General features: G+C 23.8%; 1 protein-coding gene across 1 annotated transcript; it reads right to left on the reverse strand.

The window, feature by feature from the left end:
• Window positions 1-24,141: 24,141 nt before the first annotated feature.
• On the reverse strand, window positions 24,142-25,840 carry LOC145832660 (zinc finger MYM-type protein 1-like). Its single transcript, XM_082939962.1, has 4 exons — window positions 25,827-25,840; window positions 25,000-25,724; window positions 24,471-24,909; window positions 24,142-24,316 (listed from the first exon to the last, which is right to left on the reverse strand). The coding sequence occupies exons 1-4, from the start codon at window positions 25,838-25,840 to the stop codon at window positions 24,142-24,144; spliced, it is 1,353 nt and encodes a 450-aa protein (XP_082796088.1).
• Window positions 25,841-26,581: the final 741 nt, after the last annotated feature.

The raw sequence follows: 26,581 nt of genomic DNA on the forward strand, positions 1-26,581 counted from the left end.
TCAAACTTTCTTTAAACCTTATAAAAATAATTATTCACTCAGAGGTAATAATAGAAAATATACATGCAAATATCATTTCAACAACGTTGGTTGGCAAAAATCTTTTTTCTATCGTTCGGTAAAAATGTGGAACGAACTTCCAAATGATCTAGTATCGAACAAAAATCTTTAACATTTTCGAATAAACTTAAAAAAATTTGATTTAAATAAAATATTTACCAGTAAAGTTTTTAAGTAATTAGTTTTGTTCATCTCTTTAACCATTAATTTGGTATGTAGTTTATTGGTAGTTTAATCTGTAAGCTACACCTTTCCTTTATAGATCTTAAGTACTTTTCAATTTTGATTTTTTCGACGGTCTATAGTCAATGTGCTTTGGGCTTTAGAAATTGAAATTGTTGGATACTCAGTAGATTCCTAAGCTAGATTTGTGAATTGTTGCTACCACATGTTTGAAGTGATTTTTGACTGGGTTTGCCGTGGTGAAACTTTGAAAATATGACGAATGGCAAATAGTTGTTTCAATGTTCTGCAAGATGAAGAATTCTGTCTAAAGTTGAAAATAAATGCTGATTTGAAAGTTCGTGTTTGATGAAAAGTGGTCTTCAAGATAGTTCCTAGAGTTTCGAGCTAGGTTCTGAAGCATTTTGACAGGATATGCTTGTTTCAGGGATTTGTTGCTTTAGAATGTACAATTGGAGATTAGTGACTTTGGAATTGTTGAATATTTTGGTTGTGGAAGTTTTAGTTTATTCAGTTTGTGCCTTGTATAAGTTTTATGTTTATTTAGTCATTGTAATTTGTTTTTTTTTTTCTTTTTATGTTAGTGTCTTTCAGTTTAAGTTGCTTGGGTTTTAATGCCTAGGTCCTTCATTTGACAATAAACTTTAATAATAATAATAATATGTACAAACCGCTTTTATTAAAATTATAAAAGTAGAATTATACATAAAAAGTAATTTAATACAGTCTATAATTCATGTAAATAACTAATTTTCATTAACTTTTGCAATAAATTTAGATAGTAATCCATAACAGAATTGCAGTTTGATAATCTGTTCACCAGTTAAACTTAGTAACTATTTGAATTCGTAAAAAGTATTTGTTACTTATTTAGTTCTATTTTAACCGTATATTTAATTACAGACTTTAAAACATAAAGTTTGAAGGTTATAAACTTATAATATTTTATTTGTTTATGTCGTTATCCTATCTTTTTTTTAGACTTACAATTTATGAATTCATTAAATTGTATGTTTTTAAGAGCAAATTTATTTTCATGGAATTTAATTTATAAGGTTTTATTATTAATTTCTTACGTGTTAAATCGTGTTCAAGCCTCGTATTAATGATGCGTTTAATTTCCGAATACGTGTTAACCATGAACTTACAGTTTATACAAATCTAAAAGTTTAAAGTCTAAAACACAATAAGTATAGTTTAACTTTTATTTGTTTGGCAGCAGATTAAACCAACATAAATTTTGTTACTACGTTCAAATTAGCTTAGTTGATGCAGTACTAACAAAAACTTGTTTTTTTTTTTCAATTTAAACTTCTTTTTTTCAAACAACAGCTTTAAGTAAGGGTTAATATCTACAAAAATTTTTATACAAAAACTTCTAATATTAGCTTTTTCACTAAACCAAAAATGCTCAAGTTTTTGATTTATAAAAATATAATAATTTAATTTCAAGCTACAGTTACAAGAGTATGTTACAAATACAACCTCTCAATAACTATTAAACAACTAGTTTTAATATTACAAAAAGTAATAATAAACACTTACAGTAACCTCTCGCATCTTTACGCACTCGTGACGTTAGCACTCTCGTTTAGTTACGCATTTTAGAATTAAAAAAAAGTAAATAATTTTTTTAATTTTTTTTTTAATTGCACAAACTAAGTTTATTGTACTTTTTTATTTGAAATTTGTTTTTAAATGATGACTCACCTCTCCATATTTTTAAACTTAGTAAACTTATGTTTCTTGAATAATTAATAAACATTTATTTATACCTCAGTATATAGGAAATTTTGTTAACAATAAGAGATTAAATGATATTATGAAAAAATATGACTGTGATAATGAAAGTATTATGAATAAATGAGAGCTTAAAATACAAATAAATAATACAGCACTCTTGCCCTATATATGAATAAACGTCTAAAAAAGAAACCTGATGAACTTTCCTAGCAAAAAGTAGCAGTGATACGTAATTAATATAGAACTTAAACAATATAAAGCTTACAAATCTATTACAGCACCAAATGCATATTTTTGTAAAAGACTATAGAAACATATTTTAAAATAGACACCACACCATTTCTTAATTGTAATCAAATGCTTAGTTAAAAATTGTATTTGCTAAGTAGAAAAGTATATAAATGTTAATTATCAAATAAGTCACATACAAATAAAGATAAAATATACAAAGATTTTCTACAATTAATATTTTACATTAATTTAAATCAGTTTTTTAATATACGTATAATTTTATTTTTTGTTTTTTTATTAATAGATAAAGTAAACAAATTGTTAAAAGTCGGAAAGTCCCTGTCTTGTCTTGAAAGTCTGCTTTTAATTAAAAGCAATATCAGAAAACAGCCATTGTAGTAAGTATTTAGGTACCTCTCGTATATTTACGATCTCTCGTATCATTACGCACTTTTTCTGTGGACACATTGTGCGTAAATAAGCGAGAGGTTACTGTACTATTAAAATATTTACATAAAAAAGCATGATATTTAAGATACGCTTAAAATAATGTTATATAATGAAAATAATGAATAAATCATCAATGAACTTTTCGCATTCAATCAATCAATAAATTTCTGTTGTGTGTAAATTTTGTATTAAAAGAAAAAAACCGAAAAATAACAAAAAACAAAATTGGTATAAAATACTGTATTTTTTGTTAAAATTTATGAAACAATACATAAAATATTTGCAAATATTAAGCAATTTTAGGTTCGAAATGAAAAGTAAAATATATCTTTTATTTATTTATTTGTTAGAAAATGGATAAATATATAAGAACTCTTTTTATTTTAAACTCTTCATCAGTATTGATTATTTTTACATTGGGTGTTCTCTTTGGAGTAGGTACTTTTTCAATCACCGAGGAAACAAATAAGGTTTTTTATTTATTAATTTTTTTAAATAAATTTTAATTAATTATTTTACAAAAGGTCATGAAGGTCATGCAGGAGAAAATCAACGAGCAGGAGAAAACAATTGAAGGTAAATACAAAATTTTTACTTAACATAAAAAAAAAGTAAAAACAAAGTTTGTACTTAACAAAAAATGTTAAAAATATGTATACTTTATTTAGTATACAAAATATTAAAGGTGAGCAAAATTTTAAAGTTTTTATTTAACAACATGCTTACATTTAGCAAATTTCACAATGATATCGTGTGCAAATGTTTTATATGTTTTAAAAAATATTTTTGTTGTACCAAAATCGATTTTTTTAAAACAAATTAACATAATAAAAAAGTTAATTCAATGTATAGAAAAAAGTACTTTAAATTTTATTTTTTGTAGGCAGATCTATGTTTAAGGGTTTTTTGTAAAGCTGAAGCCCCAAGAATTTTTTTACAATTATGAAGTCATAAGAGCGGAATTTACATAATGTAAAGTTAAATGCTGAATATTATACATTTAATACAGTCAATAACTTTTACATTAAACTATTTAAGTTAACTCAATGATTTTAAATTCAATATAGCTTAAAAACAACATAAGCAGAGCATAAAGAAATAATTTAAAGCTTTTAATTGTATTAAACTTAGATATATTTTTACGCGAAGGAAAAGCTACACAGTAAAAACTTTAATATATATATTGTGTTACTAAAATAATATTGTTTTGTAGAATTATTTGAAATAGTTACAATATATAGTAAATGTATATACAATTTTTTTATACTTTTAAGCTTTTCAAAATGTCCTCAAACATAGTATAAATTGAGAAAAGTTAAAGTTTTTTTTTTAATTTTGTGTTTTTTTTGTTTTGTCAACAGTATTTTTTTTGCGGTTGAAAGCTCAAAAATTGCTTTTTATAAGCACTTTACTGTACTGCGGTGCATTGAGAATTTATTATTTTAGAATTAAAGACGCGATGTGATGTTCAAACTTCAACACATCTCTACACAGAAGTAGCTACAACTACAACCGCGCAAACATCTGAGATTTCTACAACCGCGCAAACATCTGAGATTTCTACAACAGCGCTAACATCTGAGATTCCTACAACCGCGCAAACATCTGAGATTTCTACAATAGCTACAACCGCGCAAACATCTGAGATTTCTACAGCAGCTACAACCGCGCAAACATCTGAGATTTCTACAATAGCAACGACTGAAGAGACTTCGAGTTAGTTAACTTTTTAAATGTTTCAAAATTTGTCAAAGTTAAACACTATCTCTATCCAGCCAAAACACCTATAAAATGAACTAGTCTAAAACTTTATTTAGACTTTTGTTTATTTATTTTTAATCAACAAACTTAAAAGTATCCTTACGAGAACTTAATATTTGAGTATAAGTTAAAAAACATTACATTTATGTAAAACGGCCAATACAAATAAGTATTTACAACACGACTAAACTAAATAGACTGTCAAGAAAAATTATTTACTTGAAGCAGACGGTGGTTGTTTAGTGAAATAGAAAATTGTTAATTACGTCTTTTTAAATCTTTTGTAAAAATGATTACCAGTAAAAATTTATTAAAACTAGATTGTAACAACTACTATTAAACTTATTATTATAACAACTACTTTTAAACATTGTAAAATTTTGAATCCATTTCAGAAATGGTTAATATAATACAACTAGTAAAACGTTCAAAAATATTTTTTAGCTCTATAGAAAGTTAAAAGCAATGAAAGAAAGTAATTAATAAAAAAATTATAAGGTATTCTAATGTTGTAAACTGAATATAATATAAAAAATCGATTAAATGTACCTAGGTTATTATAAATTTTTTTATGAACACGGAAATACAATTGTTTTCAAAACTAAAGAAAACTTGCTTCTTTTATTTCGTCGCATTCTTATACATTGTTGATTTTTGTATTAATAAATAAATACTCGAATTCGTGTACTTCTAATTATTGCCTGTTAAATGTTAAGTTACCAACTTTTTGTTTTCTTTTTGATCACGATCTAATTTATTGCACATCGAATACATTTAAAATTCGAAACAATTAATTTTTTTTGAATTCTGATCTATAAATTTAATAGTTAATTTTTAGATTAGTTGTTTACGAAAAATATCTATGTTTTTTTTACCTACTAGAAACAAAAAAAAAATAGCATTTTAGTTCTGTAAGATAACTGTAAGCTAGTCTACCGGATTATATCTTAGTTAAAGAACGACGTTTATTTGTTTATTTTATTTCTATTAAACGTTTAATTGTCCTGTAAGTTTATAAACTGTTCTTTTTAATTCATAAAAACAAAAAGCAACAAAATAAAATTTAAGATCCTTTATCACTAGTGTCTTTGATTTGTTTTCTGATAAACTAAGTTAAGTTTCGTCTGGCTACTTATAGAAAAATTATTTTAATAGTTAAAAGACGTAATTACAAACTAGATAAAAAATAACTATAACATACTCCAGTAGATTCCTATATAGGTATAGCATAGGTAAAAGTCGAGTATATAACATCAAAAATATATAGAAATTCTTATCTAGGCTACTTGTTTTTTTTTTAAATGCAGGTAAATTACTAAGCAGGTAATTATTTATAAGTCGAAAATTAATAAAAAAAAGTATAAAGTTTTTAATTTGGTTTATTGTTAAACATTTAAATTTTTTCAAACTGTTTAAAACTAATTCGTTTTTTTTATTAAAAATTAGAAACTTAACTTTTAAAAATAGTGTTTTATTTATAAGAATTAACTGTGTATAACTGACGTAACTAAAAAGAAATACTTAAAGTTAAATAAAAATTTATTAGAGTTTTTGTTTTATAAATAAGCAAATTTGCAATTTTAACTCTTTAATAAAATAATATTTTTGTTTCAATTAATCTTCATTAGGTCCACAAATGATACTATTGTTAACATGACAACAAAAAAACTTAAATAGAGTCGTTCAAATTTTTAAACTAAATATAGAGCAGGTTTTTAAAAGCCTCTGCAAAATGTTTTAAAAGTCTTAAACTTAAATACAGTGGTGAGATTATTTGTTTTACAAACTGTAAGAAATTTGAAGAAAACATTAGTAATTTAGTGATACAAAATTCGCAAAAATGAAAAACTTCGATATCTTTTATTTTTTGTACATATAAATGAAGACTAAAAGTAAACTGTATTTTTAAAAATGAAATTGCGAAAAAAATACATTACATTACTTTCTAGGCAAACTTACTTGTTACTTTAACACAAATAAATAATTGCAGCATAAACTAACATGCTATCAATAAATTTAAATAAAACTCTTGATTTTGTTTTTTTTCACATTTGAGGGTTTTTATAAAACTGAAATTTAAAATACTTTAAAAAATCAGGAAATAGCATGTTAATTTTATTAAGAGTTTACAATATTTTGCTGCTTTTTTGATTTTTTTTTTTTTAGTATTTAAGCTTTCTGTCGCATTTACGACTAAAGAAATTTTAAGTATCTTAATGACGTCATCAGTTAATATCGCAAACGTTAACTTACATAAAATGTATATAATAAAATTAGTTTACTAGATAGCTATTTTGTACGGCATTGTAGTAGTACTAATTTTTAAAAACCACTTAAAAAGTGGTTGTAAGTCATCAATTTGAAAGTATTTAAGTATGTATAACTGTTTATAAACCTTAATTTTTTTTTTTTTTTAATTTTTTTTAATGCTATATAAAAAAACATATTGTTAAAATTGTTTAATTTATATTATACAAAATATTTATCCTTTATTCTGTTTGGACTATAACATTAATTGCAAATTAAATAAATTATTAGTATGTATAAAATAAACCATTCTAAATGCGTTATAATTTTATTGCGAGCAAAAAACAATTTTATATAAAAATGTAGCGATTTAATCAATAGAACTAACTGTAACACAAACAAGCAAGCTCTTTTATAGATCTAAATGCAAACTTTATATATTTTAAACTTCAATAAAATATTTAATGCTTATTTAATTTCAGAAGTTAACAGATGATTTTTAATTAGTAAGCTATGAAAATAGAAATTAAACTTAAATAAAAATTCATTAAAACAAGTACAAATAGTATATTTTTTATATATTTTTTTTTTACTTTTCTGTCGCATTTTAAATTTCAGTAAACTTTAGCAACCTTGTGACGTCATCAAATAATTTCATTTGATTATGGGGATTTTATGTATTTAATAAATCTGAAACCTTTTAAACCTTTGCAAAGTATCTGATATTTAAATATAATTTAAGAATGTAAAACATTATTTTTATTTTAAATAACTTAGTTAGTCTACTAGTTTTAGTCACAAAGTTTTTAGCTGTTAAGCAACGAATCAAAAACGATTGTTTTATTAATACCCTTAGTTTAAAATAAGTAAAACAATAAGTTTCTACTTAATGTTTAAAATAAAAAAAAATTCTATAAAACTAATTTATACATAAAAAGCATGCTATTGTAAACTAAAAGAATTATATTTTTAAAATGTTTAAGAATTACATCCATGTAAATTTAAGCAGCTTTATGTTTATTTGAAGTAAGTGAAAAAATGTTATACCACCTTTCTTGTGCTTTTAAAGTTACTTGCGGCGTTCGAACCGAACAACAATTTATTAATAACGAACTTACTAAACATATTCTTTTATAAAAAAATATGAAATGTTTAGCATTTACGATTATGAACAAATGACGTCAGTAAGCCATTAGAAATTTTTTTTGCGTTTTTATCAATAAATTTTCATTTTGTTCAGTACTATTGCAGAGTATTTGTGGAATAACTTCACTAAAATGTTTTGAGTAAGTATTAAATGACCAAAAAATAAAATCTAAGTGTGTATTTACTAATTTTAAAAGTTTATACATTTTTTTATGACTAGCATTTATTCTAAAGCTATAACTTGTTTTTCTACCTAAAAAATATTTTACAATAATTACAAAAAGGACAACTTTTAATGTAATATTTTTTTAAAGTTGAAATTTTCATTTATATGTATTAATAACGGTTGGCTTGAGAAATCTGCTAATCATTAGCACAAAAAAGCTAATTAAATTTGCTGAGTTGGCTTTTGAGACTTTTTTTTTGAACGCCATTATAAAATTATAATTTCTATGCCATAAAAGTAATGTTTACAAACATATTTATTTGTTTTTTTTTTTAAATAGCAAATAATTATTGACAAACGACCATCAAACTAAAGCTGTTGTTTAAAAATATTGTTTATAATATTAATATTTATCTTGGTGAGCCTAAAAATATAATTAAAAAACGTCAAAGCAGTATTTTGTTAAATAAGTAAGTTTAAGCTACAATTTAACATTTAATATTCTTAAATATTCTTTAAATTATGAAGTATCATATAAGCCTTTTGAGTGTAAAAAAAAATTTAAAAACGATGGACTCTTCTAGCTCTATTTAAGGTTAATTAAACTAAATAAAAATGATACTGAAACGAAGTTATGAAAACTAGAATATAGTTAAGAACTATTTATTGTAAAATAGATATGGAACATCCAGTTATAAAACTTTACAAAAAATTTACCGTATATTGATTTAAATTAAAAAGTAAATAGTATGGTATGGTAATGTCAAGATTTTGAAAGCTTTTAGTAGGTATTTATTTAAAATTTGTTATTTTTTTACCATACATTTTATAATGATTTTACGAGCCAACTAGCTATAAAAGTTTTTAAACTGAGGGTATTAATAAAACAATCGTTTTTGATTCGTTGCTTAACAGCTAAAAACTTTGTGACTAAAGCTAGTAGACTAACTAAGTTATTTAAAATAAAAATAATGTTTTACATTCTTAAATTATATTTAAATATCAGATACTTTGCTAAGGTTTAAAAGGTTTCAGATTTATTAAATACATAAAATCCCCATAATCAAATAAAATTATTTGATGACGTCACGAGGTTACTAAAATTTACTGAAATTTAAAATGCGACAGAAAAATAAAAAAAAATATATAAAAAATATACTAAATGTACCTGTTTTAATGAATTTTTATTTAAGATTAATTTCTATTTTCATAGCTTACTAATTAAAAATTATCTGTTAACTTCTAAAATTATATAAGCATTAAATATTTTATTGAAGTTTAAAATATATAAAGTTTGCATTTAGATCTATAAAAGAGCTTGCTTGTTTGTGTTACAGTTAGTTCTATTGATTAAATCGCTACATTTTTATATAAAATTGTTTTTTGCTCGCAATAAAATTATAACGCATTTAGAATGGTTTATTTTATACATACTGATAATTTATTTAATTTGCAATTAATGTTATAGTCCAAACAGAATAAAGGATAAATATTTTGTATAATATAAATTAAACAATTTTAACAATATGTTTTTTTATATAGCATTAAAAAAAATTAAAAAAAAAAAAAAAGTAAGGTTTATAAACAGTTATACATACTTAAATACTTTCAAATTGATGACTTACAACCACTTTTTAAGTGGTTTTTAAAAATTAGTACTACTACAATGCCGTACAAAATAGCTATCTAGTAAACTAATTTTGTTATATACATTTTATGTAAGTTAACGTTTGCGATATTAACTGATGACGTCATTAAGATACTTAAAATTTCTTTAGTCGTAAATGCGACAGAAAGCTTAAATACTAAAAAATAAAAAATCAAAAAAGCAGCAAAATATTGTAAACTCTTAATAAAATTAACATGCTATTTCCTGATTTTTTAAAGTATTTTAAATTTCAGTTTTATAAAAACCCTCAAATGTGAAAAAAAACAAAATCAAGAGTTTTATTTAAATTTATTGATAGCATGTTAGTTTATGCTGCAATTATTTATTTGTGTTAAAGTAACAAGTAAGTTTGCCTAGAAAGTAATGTAATGTATTTTTTTCGCAATTTCATTTTTAAAAATACAGTTTACTTTTAGTCTTCATTTATATGTACAAAAAATAAAAGATATCGAAGTTTTTCATTTTTGCGAATTTTTTATCACTAAATTACTAATGTTTTCTTCAAATTTCTTACAGTTTGTAAAAAAATTAATCTCACCACTGTATTTAAGCTTAAGACTTTTAAAACATTTTGCAGAAGCTTTTAAAATCCTGCTCATGTATTTAGTTAAAAATTTGAACGACTCTATTTAAGTTTTTATGTTGTCATGTTAACAATAGTATCATTTGTGGACCTAATAAAGATTAATTGAAACAAAAATATTATTTTATTAAAGAGTTAATATTGCAAATTTGCTTATTTATAAAACAAAAACTCTAATAAATTTTTATTTAACTTTAAGTATTTCTTTTTAGTTACGTCAGTTATACACAGTTAATTCTTATAAATAAAACACTATTTTAAAAAGTTAAGTTTCTAATTTCTTTAAAAAAAATGAATTAGTTTTAAACAGTTTGAAAAAATTTAAATGTTTAACAATAAACCAAATTAAAAACTTTATACTTTTTTTTTATTAATTTTCGACTTATAAATATTTACCTGCTTAGCAATTTACCTGCATTAAAAAAAACAAGTAGCCTAGATAAGAATTTCTATATATTTTTGATGTTATATACTCGACTTTTACCTATGCTATACCTATATAGGAATCTACTGGAGTATGTTATAGTTATTTTTTATCTAGTTTGTAATTACGTCTTTTAACTATTAAAATAATTTTTCTATAAGTAGCCAGACGAAACTTAACTTAATTTATCAGAAAACAAATCAAAGACACTAGTGATAAAGGATCTTAAATTTTTTTTGTTGCTTTTTGTTTTTATGAATTAAAAAGAACAGTTTATAAACTTACAGGACAATTAAACGTTTAATAGAAATAAAATAAACAAATAAACGTCGTTCTTTAACTAAGATATAATCCGGTAGACTAGCTTACAGTTATCTTACAGAACTAAAATGCTATTTTTTTTTTTGTTTCTAGTAGGTAAAAAAAAATAGATATTTTTTGTAAACAACTAATCTAAAAATTAACTATTTAATTTATAGATCAGAATTAAAAAAAATTGATTGTTTCGAATTTTAAATGTATTCGATGTGCAATAAATTAGATCGTGATCAAAAAGAAAACAAAAAGTTGGTAACTTAACATTTAACAGGCAATAATTAAAAGTACACGAAGTTCGAGTATTTATTTATTAATACAAAAATCAACAACGTATAAGAATGCGACGAAATCAAAGAAGCAAGTTTTCTTTAGTTTTGAAAACAATTGTATTTCAGTGTTCATAAAAAAATTATAATAACTTAGGTACATTTAATCGTTTTTTTTTTATTATATTCAATTTACAACATTAGAATACCTTATAATTTTTTTATTAATTACTTTTCTCTCATTGCTTTTAACTTTCTATAGAGCTAAAAAATATTTTTAAACGTTTTACTAGTTGTATTATATTAACCATTTTTGAAATGGATTAAAACTTTTACAATGTTTAAAAGTAGTTGTTATAATAATAAGTTATTTTTTATTTACTTTAAAGTATATGTGGCATTTGCTGGTTTAACTGCTTACGTCACTATGTTATTCATGATATTTTATGAACGTAAAAAATACAGAACATAGTAGTCAAAATCTAACCTAAAACATATAATAATTTTTTTCTGTTTCGTCGGTCATGAAAAAAGCTTTAATTGTAAGACTTTTATAATAACGTTTGACTTAAGACAGATTAAAGCTTTAAAGCGATAAATAAAAGTCTTTAGTTTTTATATCAAACATTTTTGTTCTGTGAATTTTATTTTAATTAAATTTAAACTTTTATTTTACTAACAACTTATACGATAAATTTAGAAATTTCTTAAACTACTACTAAACAATCTCTTCTTAAATCATTTTTACGAAATTTTAAGTAATTCTAAAGTCATGAGATACTTATGTAAATAAATAATTTAAACTATGTCAACATTATTGTTATGATATTTTTTTTCAAAGTTTTTTTTTTACAAAAAATTCTACACAAATGATTAAAAATGAACTTATTATCTTATTAAGTTTAGTGTTTCAAAATAATTGAAAAAGAGAAGTTAACGTTATAAAGATTTCTTGCTAGTTTTATAACTAAATTTGAGTTTTAACTTGATTACTATTTTTAATTGCAATTAAAAATGTGGGTAAGGATTTACAAAAAAATGCTATAAAAAGCTTCTAAATTTGTATTTGTCTGTTATTAACATAAACTTATACAGATAACTACAAGTTGAGCTTGCTTAAAAACTATAAATTCACAAGTCCGATTCTTAAACTTACCAACTGTTATTACGTTTAATATGAATGCGTAAACATTAAAAATTTCTTTTGATTTTAGCATTTAAACATTTTAGTTTTCACTAACTTAAAATAAATAAACAAGTAAGTAAATAAACTACGTTAATCAAATAATTATTAAAATTGTATTTTTAACATTAGCCTGAAATTTTGAGGCTTATAAAATAACTTTTGCATAAAATAAGTATATATTCACTACACAAAGTTAAATAGTAAATTTTACAAATACTAGCAGCTGTGACTTTCAGATTAAATTCATGTTTATCATGATGAAATAGTAAATAAAATTATAATAGATTTTACTTGCGATAAAATATTTTTTCATATGACAACGTGTTTAAAAATAACTTTTGTTTTTAGATTGTAATGCATCGGATACTGTTTTGAAAAAAAATAACTACCTCCTTTACAAACAGAAAAAGAGCTTTTTTATACAGTTTGTTTACTCTAAAAAACAAAATATATTTTAAGTGTAAACAAGTTAGTGAGATTTTTTTTTTGTTTGATTTGCTCGTATTTAATTTCAGATTTTAAAAAATTTGAAGCTTATTGACTTTAATTTAAAGCAAAGTTTAGTTTTAGACATCTTTATCCTATCTTTTTTAGTTTTACAATTTAAAAATAAATGAATTTATGTGTTTTTACTGAGCGAATAATTTTGATAATTTTAAAGCTATTAGATAATATTTTAAAACTCTTCCGTGTTTAAAACACGTTTAAGTCCGTGTTTTAAACACGTCTAAGTCCCGTGTTTTAAACACGTTTAAGTTCCGTGTTTAATTCTCGTATTTATGACGCGTTTAAGTTCCGTGTACGTATTTATGACGCGTTTAAGTTCCGTGTACGTGTATGCTATGAATCACCCATCTATGGTTTATTAATGGCTTAAAACACAATCTGTTTTAGTTTAACTTTATGTATTGTTTAACTTTATTTGTTCAGTAGAAGATTAAGCCAACATAAATTTTGTTACTAGTACTTCGTTTTAGATTAACTTAGTTGATGCAGTAGTAACAAAAACAATATTACTTTCAATTAAATTATTACAAAAGCTTTAAGTAAGCGTTTAGATTTAAAAAATTTTTTACAAAAACTTATAATATTAGCTATTTCACCAAACGAAAAGGGCTTAAATTTTTCGACCATAAAAACAAAATAACTTAATTTCAAGCTACAGTTATAAAAGTATGTTACAAATAGTTAGGCTTAACTTTAATAAACTTAGACCTCTTAAATATTAAGCAACTAGTTTTAATATTATCAAAAGTTTTTATAAAAAACTATTTTTAAAAGTTCTACATGAGAAAGCATGAGATTTAAAATACGCTTCATATAATGTTATATGACCAAAATATTAAAGAAATCATCATTGAACTTTTTGTATTCAATTAACCAAATAACTTTTTGTTCTGTGCAAATTTTGTATTAAAAGAAAACAAACGAAAACTAATATAAAGCGAAAACGGTATAAAATACTATGTTTTTTGTTTAAACTTATGAAACAATATATTAAATAGTTGCAAATATTGAGCAAAATTATATTGAAAATGTAAATTTAAAAAAAATCTTTCAATAATATATTTTTTTGCTAGTAAATGAATTAATATTTCAAAGTTCTTTTGATTACACATTTTATATCAATTGTGATTATCTTCACAACGGGTGCCCTCTTTCAAGTTGGTACTTTTTCTGTCACCGAGGAAACAAAAAAGGTTTTTTTATTTATTTAAAATTTTATTTGATGAAATTTAATTATAATTTTTATGATAGGTCATGCAGGAGATATTTAACGAGCAGGAGAAAACCATTGAAGGTAAATACAATTTTTTTATTAAAAAAATTTGAAGGTATATACAAACTTTTCATTTAACAAAAAAAAAAGGTAAAAACAAACTTTACTTTACAAAAAATTTGAAGGTATATACAAATTTTTTACTTTTTTAAAAATCTTTTTATTTTATTATTAAAAAAAAAAAGATTAAACACAAACTTTTTATTTTATTTTAAAAACGTGGTTGTGCAATAGGGTGATTATATAAAAAAAAAAGCCCTTTGGTTTTTTGACTCGAAATATTTTACAGTTAGCAAATATCACAAAAATACCGTGCGCAAAAATTGGTTTAAAGAATTTTTTATTGTGCCAAAAGAAAAGTTGATACTGTAAATTTCAGTTAAATGTATAAGAAAAATCAATTTATTAAAATGTTTTATCTTTTTAAAGGCAGATCAGTGTTTAAGGGTTTTTCGTAAAGCTTAGACCCAAGATTTTTTTGTACAATTATGAAGTCATAACAGCGGAAACTACCTAATGTGAAGTTAAACCCTAAATATTGTACATTTTATAAAACCAATAGCTTTTACATTAAGCAATTTAGTTTAAACAATGATTTATAAACTAAATATAGCTTAAAAATAGCCTTTTATGGTGTTAGTATACATATTGGATGTAATTTTTACATAGTTTAATTATAATTATATTTCTGCTATAATTTACAGTAAAAAGGTCATTTTTCTACAATTTTAAGTACTTTCAGAAAATCGATTCTGCCACTATTAAAAGTTCTTTAAATCATCTGAAATTTTGCACATGGTGTTTTCTGATATTTGTCAACACTTTTTTTTTTCAGTTAAAAGCTCAAAAATTGCTTTTTGATAAGCACACTGTACTGCTGAGAATTAAGATTTTATTTTTTCAGAGTTAAAAGCTCGATGTGATGTTCAAACTTTAACACATCTCTATACAGAAGCAGCTACAACTACAACCGCGCTAGCATCTGAGATTTCTACAACAGCAACAAATCAACAGACTTTGAGTTAGTTAACTTTTTAAATGTTTCAAAATTTGTCAAAGTTAAACACTATCTCCATCCAGCTAAAACACCTATACAATGAACTAGCCTAAAACTTTGTTTAGACTTTTGTTTATATATTTTTAATCTTTAAACTTAAAAGTAACCATACGAGAACTTAATATTTGAGTATAAGTTAAAAAACATTACATTTATGTAAAACGGTTAATACAAATAAGTATTTACAACAAGAGTAAATAAATAAACCGTAGAGAAAAATATTTACTTGAAGCAGACGGTGGTTGTTTAGTGAAATAGAAAATTGTTAATTACGTCTTTTTAAATGTTTTGTAAGAAATGACTACCAGTAAAATTTATTAAAACTAAAAAAATATTTTTAATCAGATATACTACTTAATTTTATTAAAGGAGATTATTACTGTGTAATGGAGTTTTAAATTTTTTAAAATACATACTAAAATATATCTAACATTTAATTAGAATTAAAGTTAAGTATCAAACGAAAATTTAAAATGTTGTGAAGTTTTATTGATGTAATTTTATTTTCGATAACGATCGTTACAAGCAAACTTTTTAATTAAAAAATAATTAAAAAAACAAATGAAATGCTATTTAAAAACTAAATAATCTACAGAGTAAATACATATATGAAAAATTATTTAAAAAAAAAATAACCAACAGAAAAATTCGAAGTTGTCAAACAAGAAATGGAATGGGAGGCAGCGAGAAGTTATTGTCAACAGAGGTCTGGAGACCTCATACAACACGACCCAAGATTGTTGACTCGACGTGGAAGAAAGTTAGTTGTTTAAAATTTATATTAATTCAATTATGTTCACATTTAAAGTCTTGGTAGACGCTTAGGATTGTAAAAAAAATCAATATAATTTGAAAACTTTCATAACATGAAATAATTAAGTAGTTTAATTTTTTTTAAATTAGTTATTAACTTTTTCATCCAGTCTAATAAAAAAAATCTCGCATTAACTTTTTTAGTACGGTTAGAAAACCAAACAGAGTATGAGTAAACAATTTCAGCCAATTTAGTTATATTATAACACAAAATAATAAGTGTAATTATATTAGTTTATTTCAATTAACTAATTAAAATTTTTAATGAAATTGCCAAAAAAAATAGATTGACGTATAATAACTACCGCGCGGTAATAATATAATTATTTGAACTTAGTGCAGCTTGAATCTGAATTATTTGAATATAAAACTGTAAATAAATTATCCCTAGTAACTATGAATTTTAAATGTAGCAACAGCATATTGTACTTATTATTTATATATACATCGCGTAAAACAAGTAAATATTGTATAAAATATTAAGTTACTGTTATTAGAATATATTTTTTTAAATAAATACAATTACTAAAACAATTAGTAAAATCGTTTTAACTGCATTTGTTAACAAACATTTTTGAAAATTTTAAATACGGTATATAAACAATATTATATTAATTTTTATAAAAAAGTAAATGTTGTAGGCGCTATTAAAATTTTTACTGCTTTTGATATAAATAATTTTTTAAATTTCAATTACGGTTTATTTAAACAAAATATATTAGTTTTTATAATATAGGTAAAGTTAGGAAGCAAATTTTGATATTAATATGAATAAACATTTTTAGCAAACGTTTAAATTCACTATTATATAGTGACTTTATTACTCTACATAGCAAATTTTATGTCATTAACCAAATCAAAAATTTTCCGACAAATTTCTGAAGAATTATAAATGCCGCTTAATAATAAGTGTAATTATATTAACTTATTTCAATTAATTAATTAAAAATTTTAGTGCAATCGCCAAAGAAATTGGATTGACGTATAATGAATATCACACAGGAATCAGAAGAGATGAAACAAGCACCAACATCTGGAGGAGGAGCAGCGACGGAGTCTAGGTTAGTTTAGAGGGATGGTTTCCTGACTATCCTTATAGCAGAGATGGTTATGATTTTTTGTTGTGGTACTTCTACAATGACTCAAACAAAAATACCATTGGGAACATTATTGATTACTCACAATACTTTATTTGTGAATATTAACTTTGTTTGATCCGAACTTTTCATTTTTCAAATAAAAGCATTTATTAAACATGATTTTATAATTTTACAAAACATCAAAGACTACGTTAAATGAAATTAAATCAAAAAAATTTTATTAATAACTTCTTTTTTCAAATGCTTCAAGTTTTCTCTTACAAAAATAAACAGTAATATTTTCTTATCAAAGTTGTTTGCCTCTTATAATTTAAGATGTTAATTTTATAAATTATTCTATTGTTTTACATAGTAATTCAAAATATTTATATTTCTTTAAAGTTAAAAAAATAATATTTTGTTAGTTTTAGTGTTATCTAATTTTTTATATGCTTATATTACAACAGACAAAAGTATTTTTTTAAATCCAAGTTATTTGCCTCTTATAATATAAGATGTCAATTTTATTTGTTTTTTATTTACTACTCAAAGTGATTTCTTTTTGTATTACAACAAATCAAAGTATTCTCACTTTTTGAAAGCTGAATAAACACTATATTATTAAATTGTATGCTATGTAATTAATAATCTAACAAAAGAACGTTTGACGAAATAATTTTTATTTTTATAAGAAAACATGGTATATTTGTTACATCAAATTTATAAATAAAGTAACAAAAATCAAAAAAATCACTGAGACTATCAAATTATTATTAATGGTAAATAACTTTATACTAATTTGTTTTAGATTTAAAATTCAATATTTTTTAAATCAGGTATCAAAGACTTGTGTAACTTTTAAAAGAGTCAGGATTTTTTATTCTAATCAGAAAAAAGTCAGAAAAAATTTCAGCGCATTGAAAAAAAATAAAACAAAAATAAATTGACATAATTGAGACGAAATAACGAAACAAAATAAAAAAATAAAAGTTCACCATAACATATTCGGCAGATTATAAACTAAAATATTTTGCCCGTAACATGTGAATTTTTTATATATGATATTAATTTACTTTGAAGTACCGAAATTAATTATAATTTTATTAAATAAAAAATCAGCTGTGCTGAAAAGTTGAATAAAATTAGAATACAGTGTAAAAAAAAACATTTCTTTCTCAACAAAAAACTGTTTTTGAGGTGAAATAAATGGGTAGCTGTCTAAATTGCGCGAGCGTACAAAATTGCACGAGGGGACAAAATTGCACGAAAACACAAATTCGCACGAAGATACTTTTGCACGAAGACAAATTTGCACGAGAGCACAAAATTGCACGAAGATAAAATTGCACGTAGACAAAATTACACGAGGGTTCACTTTTGCACGAAGACACTTTTGCACGAGGGTATATTTTTGCCCGCAGACACTTATGCACGAAGGGTCATTTTTGCACTAAAGACAATTTTGCACGCAGGGTCAATTTTGCACGGGTTTTGTTTCCTTCCCAGGGACGGGTCAGAATTGCACGAGGGGACAAAGTTGCACGAAAAATTTTTACATAATATTTAAAAAAAATAAAAAAATCAGAATACAAAACTTAATAAAAAATCAATAAAAAATCAATAAAAAATAAAAAAATTTAAAAAACTAAATAAAAATTTTTAAGTAAAAAATAACAAATCAATAAAAATTATAATATAAAAATAACAAGACAAATAATAAAATAAAAATAAAAAATACTAAATTAAAAAAAATAATAATAATAAAATTATTTTTAAGTAAAAAAAAATACTTTTAAATAAAAAAACTATAAACTTAATGTTAAAAATATTAATACAAATAATAAAAAAAAGTAAGAATGAAAAATTAAAAATAAAAAGTAAGTTTTTAAAATATTACAAAATAAATAAGATTTATAAAAAAAAGATATTAATAAGTTAATTAATAAACACATTAAATAAAGTCCAAAGTAAAAATTAATGAAATTTACAAAAAATAATAAAATAAGTTAAATAAATAATTAAATAAGTTTAAAAAAAAAGAATAATAGTTAAAAACTCAAAATAAGTAATTTAAAAAATTAATAAAAAAAAATTACCACAGATGTTTTTGTGTTAAAACTTTATTCCGACTAACGGCGTTTTATTGCTCTCAAATAAATCTAAGAACAGATCTACGGAGTTTCAAAAAAGATTATAAAATAAGACTCTAACCTTTATTAAAATATAATTACCAAAATAAGTTTTGTTTATATTAATAAAAAAAAATTTCGTTAAAAATAGAAATTAACTAATTGTAGCTGTTGTATTATTTTGTGTTTCATTTTAGTCAAAAGCTTGTATCTCCTTTTTCTTCTAAAAAAATAAGAAGAGTATAGCTTCTACAGTGCTTTTTCGCAAGTCTGGGTTAGATAAAGAGATAAAACAGAGCAGGAGAATATTAAGAGCTAATAAGAGTTATACGCGTGCAAATAGTGATGCAACTAAGATAAAGTTTAAACAAATAGAAAAAAAAATATTTAATTGTGTTTAAACTTTTATATAAAACAAAAAAAAAATTAAGTATAATTTATGAAAGTACAAAGCCATAACAGAACTTTCTGTACAATGCACAATAAAATTTCATCAGACGGATTTTCTCCTTTCTAAATTTATCTAATTGTCTCACTATGTTGCATGCTCGTTTTTTCTGTGCAAAAATATCTTCGTGCAATTTTGTCCTCTCGTGCAATTTTAACACCTACCCATGTAAGTATTATTTTTTTAATCTTGTTTTATTTCATATTGAAGTTTAGTATAATTTTAATTTAATTTAAGTTTACATCAAAACATCTTTATTTTTGATAGCGGTTATTTTTATTAAAATAAAATTCTAGTTTTATATTTAATAAGTTTTATTTATTTTATATTAGGTTTTAAACACAACAATTTTGTTTTTAACTTTTAAATAACTAAATAAATTTAAAGATATATATAAATATAATTAATATAAACCTAATTGAATTAAAGTTAATCACACTAATACATGCCTATTTTTCTTTTTTTTTAAATATAAAGGTTTTACTATATTTTTTATTTAGTTATTTTAAGTTAGTATTTTTTTGTGCAAAATTGACCCTCCGTGCAAAACTGTCTGTCGTGCAAAATTAAGCTTCCGTGCAATTTTGTCACCTCGTGCAATTTTGTGCTCGCGTGCAAACTAGTCTTCGTGCAAATGTATCTTCGAGCAATTTTGTAGACTCGTGCAATTTTGTTCTCGTGCAATTTAGTCCCCATGTGCAATTTAGTAACCTCGTGCAATTTTGTCTTCGCGCAATTTAGACCCGTTCCCGAAATAAATAACCTAGCAACTACAAACTAAAGAAACCTTTTTATGACGTCATAACGAAATGATTACGTCATAATTGCGTCATCAGTGAGCTCAGATGTCCAAGTTTTTCTGTAATTGAATATTCTAGTAAAAAAATTAATAAAATTTTCATAAAAAATAGTTATCTGATTGTTACTTAAAAACTGTATTTAATTTTGGTTATTAGTATTTTTGATATATTTGTAGATATCATACTTAAATAATTTGTGAACAGGAATTTTCAATTAAAATTATTTTTATAATTTTTTAAGTAACTTCTCATAATTTAATTAATAAAGTATAATGTAAGAAACACCAAAAATCATAACTTGTTTTTACTTAATTTAAACAAACTTTTAGATTTTTAGTTTTGTAATCAATAAATAATTAACTTGTGGTTAGGTTTAAATCAAATGTGTAGATTATGGAAACACGACAATTTTTTTCAGTGTTAGTTATTAAAAAAGAAATAATTTTTAAAATATAGTAAAATAAATATTTAAGATCTTAGAACTTTTGTTTTCTGGATGTTGTTATAATAAGTTCTTCTAAAAATTCTTAAGTAAAAAACTTTAAATTAAAATTTCTGTACATCAAGCCAAAAAAAATGTGGAAACATGTTTTGACATGTATCAAACAGAAATAAAAGAAAGTTTATTTTTTCTACCAGTTTCATAAAGATGAATTTCGATATGTATTGAAGTTTTACAATTCTAAGTAAATTTAAATGTTAAAATAAAAAATCCATCTTTTTATTGAAATCATACTGAATTTTAAAGAAAAAAAATAATTGATTCAGGGTTCGTGCGCGAAAATTTTTTTCATTTAGCCTGACTAGGACCAATTTAGCCTGACATTTTTTCAAAGTAAGGGAAATCCCCTTTAAAAGTCATTTTAGATATTCGGGGGTCTTTATTAGTACTATTTTAGTCTCCGACTCCAACTAGCTTTATCTCAAAAAATTTTCATCTTTAAAAATCTGCAAAAAGCATTTCATATCTTAGTTACAACTCAATAAAATAAGACCAAACAAAATAAGACCAATAAGAAAAAGGTGATAAATCCTCCCTATGCCCTTAACATAACAAATTCAGTAATAAGTTTTGAAATAAGTGTTATATCTAATCTTTTATTAGTGTGAAGATTCCATATATATTACTAAACACAATTGTTCAATTTAATTAAGCGCTAAAAAAAAAACAGAATATTTATAATTAAACGACGTGCATTGTCTTGTATTATTAAAATTTAAAATAAAACGCTTACACGAGTATTAAAATTCAAACAAAAAGCTAAGTTATTGAACTAAACTGTAATGTTTAAACTGTATTTTTTTTTATGAATTTTCATAATTATGACGTATATAATCTACTCAAAACAAAATAATGAAGATTCTTAAAAATTTTTAGAGATTCAACAAAAGGTTTTTAGCATTTACTTTACAAATACTGACTGAATTCGTCTTTAATAAGTAAATCAATATTTAAAAATAAATTCACATCTTAATTTGATCTTAAAAATATTTCTGAATTTTTTTTAATCATAAATTTTGAAGCATTTGAATCGAGAAAAACTGAGATTCTCAAATTTTTAAATAAAAAACTGATTTAGCCTGACGTTTTTCAATTTTTTTCAAAAAACTGATTTAGCCTGACTTAGCCTGATTTAGCCTGACGCGCACGAACCCTGTTGATTATTGTTTTCTGAAGCCTAAATTGTGAAATTCCAGGTTTTTCAAGGGTTATCCAGGTAAAGTGGCAACCCTGACCTGTTAAAATTTCCATAGGTTAAATGCAAAAATTATTAAAAATTTAAGTTTTTTCAGGCAACCTGTACTAAACAAATAGTTATGAAAATTTAAATACTTTAGACTAATAAGTTAACATCTTTATATTTAAACTTAATCCAACAGAGTATTGACTTAAAATAATTTCAAATTTAGCCTGAGATTTCTCAACTTAGACTGAACTTTTCCAATGTGGGCGTTATTGCCCTTTAGGAGTAATTAAGTAGTGTTAATTAGAATGACTGAAAAAAGCAAACTGTTTATTATGGTAATAGGAAGGGTAACAGTGGTGTCTCATGGTATTTTTGTTAGGGGGTGCTGCAGATTGAGTTGTCAAGTTAAAAAAATCCCCTAAATTGAAACATTAAAATAAAACTCAAGGAATTAGAAAGAAATAGGGAAATTTAAGCTAAAAGTCTTTAAGATATTAGCTTAAATGCTTCTTAATATGAATATGAAAAACTTGATATACTTAAAAGCAGATATTTTATATTTAATTTCAATATACGAGAAATTTGTTTAAAAGTATGTAATGAAGGAAATAGATTACCATGTTGCTAAAAATTTTTATCATAATACAGTACATAAATTTACAATATATCATACATTGATAAAAAGTTTGTATATGTTATCATAATTTAATTATAAGAGCAAAAGAAGTTTTTTTTTGGGATTTATAAATTAACTATTTTACATGTTTAAATAACTTCTTACAATACAACTTTAAAAACATTTAAAAACTACGTATTTAACTATTTAAGCATCAATGCTCTTATAAACAAAAAAAAAGGAATTATGTTTAGAAAAATAAAATTAAGAATCAAAAAAGATCATTAATAAACATTTTGTAGATTATAAAATTAACTCAAAAAGTAAAGTAACTTTTAAAGCAATTAAAAACAAATTGCTTTAAACAGTAACTTTGTCTCTTTTGAGTTAGTTACTTTATTTTCACCAGTAAAAAATAACATTAAAATTGAAAAACCACACTAGAAGGAATTTTCTTTAAAAACTTTTACAATTTAAACACAAGGGTCTTTAAAAAGTTATAGATATCACAGCAGCAAAAAAAAATGACTTTTTTCTTAAAATAGTTTTACACACTAAAAAATTAAACAAAAGTTATCTACGTTTTGAAACATATAAAACTTTAATATAGTTATAAAAACTAAAAAGCACAACTTAGTCATTATTAGCTTTCAATATAGATAATAAACAAATAAAGCAAAATTTGTTTAAAAGGTTTATGTTTGCAAACTAAACAACTAAAAGTTGTAAAATAACCTTTAAAAAATTATATCTAGGATCAAAAAATAATTACCTAAAACAACTAACTTTTACTAAAAACATAATTGAAGTTAAGTCGGAATTATTTTTATCATACAAAATTAACAAACAAAGCAAAATCTGTGTAATAGTTCACAATTTGTTGACTAACAAAACTAAAGTTTGTAAAATAACCTATAAACATTAACATCTAATTAATGAAATACTAACTAAAAACACATAATGTGTTTAAAAAGAAATAAAATATAAAGTTTAGTCAAAAGTAGCATTCAGTACAGAGAATTAAAAATAAAGTAAAATATTTTTAGTAGTTTACTATTTGCAAACTAAAAAAATTAATAGTTAAAAACACAAAACAAAATAAGCTTAATTAAGTATTCTCTGTTAATGATAATCAGAAAATTATTTTTTACCTTTATAAGTAAAATGCATCCTTCTTTCTTTTTTCTTAACAAACATTTCTATTACCTTCGAATTAAAACCATCACATTCACTAACTAAATCTCGACCAATTGATAATATACTTAAAGAATAAAGTCTTGTCTGGCCCATAGTGTTTCTTAGGTAAGTCTAATTCTTTTAAGAGCTGAAAATGATCTTTCTGCCTCTGTTGAACACATTGGTATTGCTATCAGTAAGTTCAACAGCTTTGTGATTTCAGTGAAAGATTTATCCAAGTTATTTTCTTCCAAGTCAGCTAAAATTCTAACAAGACCGCACTTGTGCATTTCTTTTCTGTTATAAAAAGTATCTAACTCATTAACTAATATTATAGACTCTACTTCTAGATAGTATGTTTTCACTTCTTCAACCAAATTTGATGGAAATGTAGATATGTACGCATTGAACTTTTTTTCGTTAAATTGCAATGCGCAAGTGGCCAGAAAACTTGAAACTTTCTGCAACATTTAGATTTATACTGTCGCAAACCTCTTTTGCAGCAGCGGAGAGGTTTACAAACTCATGATCTGTTATAGTTGAGTTCCGAATTCTAGCAACTGAATTTTTAAAATTGCGAATATGGTCCTCTGCCTTTTTAACTGTCAAACTGGTGCTCTGCATTACCTTGTATAAAATTTCTACTTCAGGCATTAATGCAGCAAACACATTAAGCCAAAAAAGAAATTTATTGTCTTCTAAAGTTTTGATGCAGTTTGAAGCAGCAGAAATTGTTGGCAAACCGTAGCAATCTGAAGAATTAACAATTGATTTAAATCCATTGAGTAATTCATCTAAGTTCATGGCAACTTTGCATACTGTTCTTGAGCTATAATTCCATCGTGTTCTGGAGCCAGAAGGAACAGAGACTTCAATGGCTTGTTTTCTCTCTGGCGATTTGGATAAAAAGTTTTGAATTTGATCAAGTTCATCCTTGCTTCATTGTTGCAACTGCCAGCTCTTGATAAAACCAAATTTACTTGGTGAGCAGCACAATGTACATAATGTGCGTTGGGCTTCTTTCACCTTGACATGAACTCCTCCAATTCGTCCCTTCATCACTGATGCACCATCATACGTCTGGGCAATTATTTTCTTTTTATTTCCTTGTAAAATATTGGCTAGCTCAGTCAAAATTACTTCAGAAATACCATCAGCATTAGCTCTTTTAGGTCTTAAAAAACCCCAAAATCTTTCCACAACGTTTCCTTGGTGTGTGTATCTAACAACGATTGAAAGCTGTTTTTGGACACTTATATCAGTTGTCTCGTCTGCAATGACTGCTATAAAACGTACTTGTTCTACTTGTGAGACAACTTCTTTTCTATAGACTTTCAAAGCACATTCTAGAATCTCATTTCGGAATGTGGCAGACACTCCTAAAAATGCTTTGCTTTTTTCTAAATGACTTTCAAGGTATTTATCTAGTTTGCTGAAATATCTAAGCAAAGACCTAAAGCCACCAGGATTTAAGGAATTTTCAGTTTCATTGTGGCCTCTTAACGCAATTTCTTGTTGGCCACAAAAAAGTACACTGTCAATTAAAATATTCAGTACTTTTCTGTTTTTTCTCACTTCTTCATTATGTTTTTCAATACTATCCTGGTAACTTTTACTTAGATAAATTTGGATGCAACTTTTACCTAGGAAATTGAAAGACACAACGTTGTCCAAATTTTTGGAAGATTTGGCATCAGTTAGAGATCTGCAGCAATTTTGGACAAGTTTCTAAAACCAATTTTTGTCCAATCATCTTCACCTCCAAACAGAATACACGGAAAACAGTATAGGGCCATGGACTGTTTACATGCGCAAAGCCATTGGTGCTTATTGTAATATTCATTGCTGAACTTTCTTTATTTGTGAAAACTTTTCCACAGTACTGATATTTCAATGCTAATAATTTATTTTTCACTTTGAAAAGTATCTTGTAGTATATAAGTAATGCTTTTATATAATTTCTATTGCTAATTTTTCTTATAAAAAAATGATAGACCCCCTATGTCCTTAACAAACTTTCTACATATGAATTTAATAATAAATGACTTTTTCATTTAAAATAAATGCATGAAAATTTTTAGTTTAGATACAGGTTGATATAAGTTTAACTATGAGAATTGTCTTTTGTTGTGTAATTAAGAATTTTACAAAAAAAAAAAAACTATTTTACTTTATCTTACCTTTTCTTTTATTATCAGCAGTTGTTAAAAAAGTTTTTAGCAAATTATTAAAAATTTTTAAAATTTTGTAAGAACAGAGTTTTTAACTTTTGAGTACTTTTATAGTTTAAAATAAAATTTTTATATCTTTTATCGTAATGTTTTTTCTAAATATTTTTACATTAAGTCAAGAAAACTTTGGGTTGTAGATCTCAACTTGAATTTTTTTTTTTTTACACAAGTTTTATTATCAATATAAGGCAGCTATATTTAAAACTTGCATGCAACTTGTTAGCTACATATTGCTTATTTCAATATTAAAAATTATCAAAAAACAAAATTACTTATATTTAAAAGAAATTCAATTATTATATGTAAATAAGATAGGTAGCCTTTATTTTAT

Source organism: Thalia democratica, chromosome 3 (genome assembly GCF_965202585.1).
Source record: "Thalia democratica chromosome 3, ktThaDemo2.hap1.1, whole genome shotgun sequence".
Classification (NCBI taxonomy): Eukaryota; Metazoa; Chordata; class Thaliacea; order Salpida; family Salpidae; genus Thalia; species Thalia democratica.